The 8,503-nt window shown below is 53.7% G+C and overlaps 1 protein-coding gene across 1 annotated transcript; it reads left to right on the plus strand.

Moving 5' to 3' along the window:
* Positions 1 to 3,489: 3,489 nt before the first annotated feature.
* On the plus strand, positions 3,490 to 6,589 carry LOC125535312. Its single transcript, XM_048698367.1, has one exon. It carries the CDS (start codon positions 3,907 to 3,909, stop codon positions 6,322 to 6,324), a length of 2,418 nt encoding a protein of 805 aa, XP_048554324.1. The 5' UTR covers positions 3,490 to 3,906; the 3' UTR covers positions 6,325 to 6,589.
* Positions 6,590 to 8,503: the final 1,914 nt, after the last annotated feature.

Below are 8,503 nucleotides of genomic sequence, written 5' to 3' on the forward strand. Positions count from 1 at the left end.
CGAATGTGTCTTGCTACATCCAAGTTAACCCCATCAAGCCATGTTCCAAATAACATATTGATAGAGGTAGGTGGAGTAATATTAAAAGCAATATGAATTGAACGCCAAAGAATCTTAGCCAGCGGACAATCTAGAAAGAGGTGCCTTATAATTTCGTTACAATCACAAAAGCTACACCTAGCAGAACCCATCCAATTGCGTTTTGCCAGGTTGTCTTTTGTCAAAATGACTTGTTTATGCACAAACCACATAAACACTTTGATTCACAAAGGTACCTTAACTTTCCAGACGTGCTTCGAGCAAGGAATGACACTAGTGTTTATGACGTCCAGATACATGGATTTGACCGAGAACCTGCCGTCCTTAGTCAGTTTCCAAAACAATCTATCTGGCTGCTGAGACAGCTGGACATCCATCAACCTTCGTACAAGATGAAGCCATGCCTCCCAACGATGGCCTACTAGCGTCCTCCGGAAGCTAATATTGAGAGGCGTGGACTGTAAGACATTTGCAACATAGGCTTCTCGACGTTGAACAATGTTATACAGAGTAGGATATTGAAGTGCCAGAGGCGTCTCCCAAAGCCACGTATCCTCCCAGAACCTCGTGTTAGCCCCATCACCGACTAAGATTTTTGCCCTGTTAAAGAAGAGGGGCTTGACTCTCATCAACCCTTTCCAAAACGGAGAATCAGTCGGGCGGACAGTCACCTGAGCCAAAGTTTTAGCCTGAAGATACTTATTTCGCAGAATCTGAGCCCATGTGGCCTCTGTCTCGGACGAGAGTTTAAATAGCCACTTGCTAAAGAGACATCTATTCTTGATCTCTAGATTTTCAATGCCTAGACCGCCTTGGTCCTTCGGCCTACAGATGATATCCCATTTTGCAAGCCTATACTTCCGTTTCAACTCATCATTCCGCCAAAAGAAACGAGATCGATAAAAGTCTAACCTCTTCCTGACCCCCACCGGGACCTCAAAAAAGGATAAAAGAAATATGGGCATACTGGTTAAGACCGAATTAATCAGAATTAATCGACCTCCATATGACATGAGCTTCCCTTTCCAACAGCTCAGTTTCTTTTCAAAACGATCCTCGATGCACTTCCACTCCTTGTTCGTCAGCTTACGATGGTGAATGGGTATACCTAGGTATGTAAACGGTAGCGAACCCAACTCACATCCGAACAATTGCTTATATGCCTCCTGGTCCTCATTAGCTCTTCCAAAGCAAAACAGTTCGCTCTTATGGAAGTTAATCTTGAGTCCAGACAATTGTTCAAATAAGCACAACACAAGCTTCATGTTCCTTGCTTTCGCCAAGTCATACTCCATAAAGATGATAGTATCATCGGCATACTGCAGAATGGATATACCACCATCAACTAGGTGCGGAACCAAGCCCGAAACCTGCCCCGCATCCTTAGCCCGACCTATTAAAATGGATAACATATCAACCACTATGTTAAATAGAATCGGTGACATGGGATCTCCTTGCCTTAGTCATTTGTGTGTCTGGAAGTAGTGACCTATATCATCATTCACTTTAATCCCTACACTCCCTTTTTGCGTAAAGGACTCAATCTGGTCTCGCCAGGCCTTGTCAAATCCTTTCATACGCAACGCCTGTTGAAGGAAAGGCCATTTAACTTTATCGTATGCCTTTTCAAAATCCACTTTAAAAACCACACCATCTAGTTTTTTTGAGTGAATCTCATGGAGCGTTTCATGCAAGACGACCACCCCTTTTTGTCACCGGGTTTTTTCTCACTCAATGTGCCGATGATTCGAAACTTTGTTGTATGGTAGACTTGGTAGTAGCATATTGTGTCATGGTTTTTTTTACTGATTTTTTCTATGACTTTTCAATATTGTAGTCTTGCGGTGTAGCACCACAGAAACTTGCCCATAATTTACTTCCAAATAGATAAATGGTATCCAGGGAATTGTAAGCTGTCATGTATTGGATCCCAATCCAAGTTAACAAGGGAAGTATCTCGTGCAAACTTGTTTCCGGCACTAAATACTTACTCAGGTACACGACATTTTCGCCGCTACGTGTGCCACGTGGTACAATGCAAGTGGTTTTCTGTGGGCGGCCGCGGCGGCGAGGGTAGGGTGCGACAGGACGTGAGAGGCGGTGCGGCACAACTGGGGGGTCGAGAGAAGGCTGATACCATGTAAAAAAACAATCGGTGCGAGACAAATGTATTCACATCATTTGGTGGCCATATATAGCACTTACAGAGGTTGTATCGTCGACGACAATTATCCTAATTGCAACGTATATACTTGGGAACAAACGGGACAACTACGCCAAATACAAACATGTACTTGTATAGGACAAGCAAAAGTGTCTCTCAGCAGCTTCTGAACTGCTGAGAAAAAATACTACTGTATAATTTGGTATATGTATATAGTTAATTAAGATAGGCATCTGCGTAGAATGTACCCGGGTAGACTATCCTTAGTATATGCAATTGGAAATTTAGCCATCATTCTAGGTAGAGGCCGTAAGCAGTTGGTCCGAGTATGTCTAACTGCATATGATCCGACAGCACAGCAGACGGTCAAGCAGCTGAAACATAATTTAGGCGGAGATACGGCTTACTATATTGACTTCCAAGCCCCAAATGGACCACCGGTTACAGGGACATATATAAGTCAAGGATTAGTGCCATCCCTTAGTGTCACCGTTAAAGAGAGGCGTTAAGCAAGTTCAGGGCTCCAGAAATTACAGTCTCCCACTCCACCCGGCCTAAAGTATAAGCTGCATTTCTGCAATATAACCCAACAACAGAAATAAACGGAAAGCGGCGTGGAGAGATTTCCTTGTCTGCTGAATTTTCCAACCTTGCAGATGACGCGATTCCTCGCTGATCCAAAATAGGAGAAGACAGTGCCGCTTACCTAGCAAATTTACTTAAGTGGTGGTAGCAGTAGCAGTACTAGGAGGTGATTGAAAATGTTTACAGAGATACTCCTACATATCATGTCAGCGTATGTACAATCCTGGGCTGTGGCCTGTGAATGTGAAGAGAAAGAAAGAAAAGAGAAGGTCGGGGGGGTGGGGTCGCGCCCAGCCCAACTGTTCCACCGCAATAATTGCCGACGCAGCAGAGGCCACAGTGGCAACAGCACAAGTCGCCCGTACCAATCCCCTTACCTTTTATTATTATTATTGGCATTGTACCATAAAGCGCACAGTGGCATTATATCAGAGCATTCCTCTTGCAGTCTCTCCCCTCCCCTCCCAGCCGGTCAACCCCTACCAAAGACCACCCAAAACAATTCACCCCCGAAAAGAAAATAATCCCCCCCTCTCTCTCTACCTCTGCGTCGTGTACACATACACAAACACAGACGCCGAACAGAGAAAGCGTGGCGCCACTGCTCCACATAGGTAGTATAGAGAGAGAGTGAGGGGGAAACAGTGCCTGCCCCTCTCACTTACTTAAGGAGAGAGAGGGGAGAGAGACCTTTATGTTGGCTTGGCCTCTCTATATGTTTGCTGGCTTGGTGCCTCCCAGTCTCAACTCCCAAGATTCATTTACCTACAAGTATTGCCGGGCTCGGGGATCCAAGATAAATAGAGAGAGAGAGAGAGAGTGAGGAGGAGCTCCTCCTAGACGGACGGACCCTCCCTCTGTCTCTGCTTGTTTTTGGAGGGCCTTGGAGAAGAGAGCGAGGAGCGAGCGTTCGGGCGTGATATACTAGTCGGGCTACACGGGGGCCGAGATAAAACGGGGGGAGGAAAAAAGGGGGTGAAAATACGCCGCCCGCCCGCACCACTTCTCCTCAGGCCTTGACGCGGCCAGCAGCCCCTCCAGCCGGGCGATAGTTGGAAAGGAGAGCGAAACGGGCGCCCGAAACCCCCTGAAAACCTCCACGAGCCACGCCCCCGCCCATGTCGGCGCCGGAGGAGGGCGACGCCGCCGCCGCCGCCGCCGCCCCGGGATCGTCGGCGCCGCCCGCGCCCGCGCCCGCGCCGCCGCCGATGCCGGAGCCCGGCGCAATGGGGCCCGAGGAGGCCGCCGCCAGGAAGCGCTACGAGGCGCTGATGCAGGTGCGGGCCAAGGCGCTCAAGGGGAAGGGCGCCTGGTACTGGGGCCACCTCGAGCCCGTCCTCGTCCCGCCGCCGGCCTCCGGGGCGCCCCCCAAGGCCGCCCGCCTCCGATGCGCGCTCTGCGCCGCCACCTTCTCCGCCTCCAACCCCTCCCGCACCGCCACCGAGCACCTCAAGCGCGGCGCCTGCCCTAATTTCGCGGCGGCGCAGGGCGCCCCGCCGCCGCCCCCGCCCCCGCCCCCGCCGCAGAATCAGCATCAGCAGTTGCAGCTCGTCGCCGTCTCCTCTCCCGCCTCCTCGATCGTGCCCATCTCCTCCATCCCCCCGTCGTCCTCGTCCTCCTCGCAGCGCCGCCACTCCACCGGCGGCGGCGGCCGGAAGCGCCACGCGCTCGCCGCGGCGTACGCGTCAGTCGAGGCCGCGTCGCATCAGCACCACCTCATGGTCGCCGACCCGGCCGGGTACTCCCCGACGCCGCCCACCCCGCCGGGGATGCCCGCGCCCAGGCAGCTGCTCTCCGGCGGCCGGGGCGACCTCGCCCCTCTCGCCATGCTGGAAGACAGCGTCAAGCGCCTCAAGTCGCCCTCGGCGTCCCCCGGCGCGATGCTTCCGCGGCCGCAGGCCGAGGCCGCGCTCGCGCTGCTCGCCGACTGGTTCCTCGAGTCGTCCGGCAGCGCCTCCCTCTCCGCGGTCGAGCACCCCAAGCTGAAGAACTTCCTGCGCCAGGTCGGGCTCCCGGAGATATCGCGAGCCGACCTCGCCGGCGCGCGCCTGGACACGCGCTTCGCCGAGGCCCGCGCCGACGCCGCCGCGCGCTTCCGCGAGGCGCGCTTCTTCCAGCTCGCGGCCGACGGCTTGCGGGAGCAGGTGATCACCCTCTCTGTCAACCTCCCCAACGACACGTCGGTGTTCCACCGCGCCGTGCCCATGCCCGCGCCGGCGTCGGCGTCCCCTGACTACGCCCAGGAGCTGCTGCTGGACGCGGCATCGTCCGTCTCCGCCTCCTCCGGCGACATTCGGCATTGCGCCGGCATCGTCGCCGACCGCTTCGGCTCCAAGACTCTGCGTGATCTCGAGACCAAGCACCATTGGATGGTGAACCTTACCTGCCAAGTCCATGGCCTCTCCCGCTTGGTAAGCGACATGGCGCGGGAGCTCCCACTCTTCAACAACGCTGCCTCAAATTGCGCCAAGATCGCCAGCTACTTCAACACCACGCCCTCCGTGCGCGCGCTGCTGCACAAGCACCAAGTCCAGGAGCACGGGCACGCCTTCCTCCTCCCCATTGCCGCTCCGCCGTATAATGGCGGGGAATTTGCCGCCGCGTTCGTGATGCTCGAGAGCATCCTGACCTCGGCGCGGCCGCTCCAGCTCGCCGTGCTCGAGGAGTCCTACAAGGTGGTCTGCATCGACGACCCTGCCGCGAGGGAGATCGCGGCCATGGTGCAGAATGTGGCGTTCTGGACCGAGGTCGAGGCGACGCATTCGGTCGTGAAGCTGATCATGGACTTGGTGAAGGAGATGGAGACCGAGAGGCCCCTGGTGGGGCAATGCCTGCCTCTCTGGGAGGACCTGCGCGGCAAGGTCAGAGGCTGGTGCCGGAAATTCAGCATAGAAGAGGCGACTGCCATGAATGTGGTGGAGAGGAGGTTCAGGAAGAACTACCACCCGGCGTGGTCAGCGGCATTCATACTGGACCCATTGTATCTGATCAAGGACGCCGGCAGGAGGTACCTTCCACCGTTCAACTACTTGACACCAGAGCAGGAGAAGGACGTGGACAGGCTGATCACAAGACTGGTGTCGCCGGAGGAGGCGCACCTCGCAGTGATGGAGCTGATGAAATGGCGGTCCGAGGGGCTGGACCCATTGTACGCGCAGGCGGTGCAAGTCCGGCAGCCAGACCCATCGACGGGGAAGATGAAGATAGCCAACAAGCAGAGCAGCCGGCTTGTGTGGGAGACATGCCTCAGCGAGTTCAAGTCGCTTGGCAAAGTGGCGGTCAGGCTCATCTTCCTCCATGCAACCGCCAAGGGGTTCAAATGCACGCCGTCGATGACGCGGTGGCTCACCGCGCCAGGCAGCTCAGCCGGCAGCATTGGCCGGGCGCACCGGCTGGTGTTCATCGCGGCGAACTCGAAGCTGGAGAGGAGGGATTTCTCAAACGACGACGACAAGGACGTGGAGCTGCTGACGGAAGGAGACGACGACATGCTAACAGAGACTGGCAATGTGGATCCCTCCTCCTCCTCAGTGTAGCATTCCATTCCTTCCTTGCTGCTGCTGCTGCTTAATTTCCTTGGCCTCTTTGTGCATTTGATGTTAGCATCCTTAGAATTTGATCCCTAGTAGGAAATTGCTAGATTCTTTTTTTGCTTGTGCCCCCCATGTTGCTAGTTCTTGCTCCCTCCTCTTTGTTTTGGTTGGGTAGGGGGTCGGGGCATGAGATGGAGATATGCTGCACCCAGTCGGTCTTAATTTGCTTGTCAAGTGTGGTTAATTAATAAATGGCTCCCTTGTCATACCCTGCTGGTTCTGCCGCTGGATCCTCAACTACTTAGAAAATCGAATTCAGAATCAGCATGAGGCAAGGTGAGTAGGGGCCGGGGAGCGTGTGTTAAATATCTTGTGCAAATAATACTGCTACTTAGTGCCATTTATACTACAATTGGATGATCATTCGCTCATATATATACTACTATATGGTTGGCTTATCAGCGGTCTCTCATTGATAACTCTTGTGAAGAACAAACTAGTAGTAACATACATTAGTTGCTGGAGAGTCAAGTCAGACAATCTTAAGCCTAAGCATCCATGTAGAAAATTTTATGTCAAGAATTTGACCCCACTACTATATTAAGTGTGCAATGTTGTATTATTCTATAGCAGCAGCAGCAGTGCCTTTTCTTAAGCACTATATGCTCGTAGAGAGCGATGGTCAAAGTTGCACTTGAAGAAATCGTCACCCATCTGCTCCTGCTGCTGCGATATATACTACTGATAGGAGTATTAGAGTAGTCAGCACTGCTCCTCTTGTCCCGGTGACAAAGCAGCGAGCAGCGCAAGAATGTGGCCTTGTTGTTTAATGGCCGAGCACATATTATATACACACATATCTACATAAATAAATGGATGAATTGGGGAGATGGGGTCTTTCTTTTGTGCCTTTTCGGCCTCGCGCTTTATAAATAAATTGTTATGGAGCGTGGCAGCGATGGATGGATGGATGGATGTACGAGCACAGATATATACGCCCACAAGCATAGGTCAGTCGTGATTGGGGCGGTGAACCGATTCGACGCCCAAAAGCGGAATCGCTTGCTCGCTCCCGTGCAGTGTAGGAGTAGTAGGAGTACGTGTATGTATGCGTAGGAGAAGAACAGGAACCAAGCGGCTCCGTCCAGCATCAGGTAAACGTGGGGCCCGCCTGAAATAATTAAGAAATTTGCGCCCGTCCCTCTCCCCCCCTTGTCCATGGGTAGGTGACTTTCCCCTCTGCCTCCCCCGCTCTCTCTCTCTACCACTTCTGCTCTCCATTGCAGGAATTAATTCCCGCGATTGACTTTGAATGTCTCCAGATTGATGGACGCTACATTCTCCATCCTCACGAGCTCATCTCATTTCACTCACTCACTCACTCCCATGGCGAGCTGTAGCTGCTAGTACAGTAGCCAGCTAGCTAGGCCGCCGGCGAGGGAGGTCGGCCGGTCATTCCTCCCACTCAGCCGCCGCCAGGGGAGGGGCAGCAGAGCCGCATTTCTTTTCCAATTTTCTATTGGAACGGGACGGAACGGAACGGAACCGAAGCAACAAGGCATAGCATTTCCTCTTTGTATCGTATCGTCTTGTCCAGTGTGTATGGAACCGGTTCGAAACCCAAAAGCCGCGCCCTCCCACCCCTTTTCCTTGTGCTACATTGCGCACGGTCGGTCGCCCGGCGCTAGTGGGATGGAACTCTTGCCACTGCCATGTGGGCGGCACACCTGCATGCCTACGTCGCCACAGTGCGCGCCATGGTACATTTGTCCATGGGGACGACGCAAATCCCAGTCCCGCTCTCGGTCTCGGTCCCGGTCCCTTCTCCGCCCCGGTGGCAGTGGCACCCTCTACTACTGCCGGTACCAGTCCATCCATTTTCTCCCCCTTGCTACCTGCTACGACGGACCCCTGTACCTAGCACCCACTGTAGCAGTGGCAGCTACCCACCCCCGCCTCGCCACTCACTCACTCACCCATGGTACTGGCACTCGTACTATACTTACCACCGCTACTACTACGACCGGTATGGTTGCGCCTGCCCGCCTGCCAAGAGCCCAAGACCCCTCCCTATACCTCCACGACCCCCATTTACTACCCTCCCTTGAATAGGTGCAATGTAGATACACATAGATTCATCCATTGATAGGCCGGGGTGGGCTGGTGTGTGTGTGTGTGTGTG

This window comes from Triticum urartu, chromosome 2 (genome assembly GCF_003073215.2).
Source record: "Triticum urartu cultivar G1812 chromosome 2, Tu2.1, whole genome shotgun sequence".
NCBI lineage: Eukaryota > Viridiplantae > Streptophyta > Magnoliopsida > Poales > Poaceae > Triticum > Triticum urartu.

Excerpts from the sequence above, each read along its gene's own strand:
- LOC125535312 (XM_048698367.1), top strand. The coding sequence starts at position 3,907 with ATGTCGGCGCCGGAGGAGGGCGACGCCGCCGCCGCCGCCGCCGCCCCG.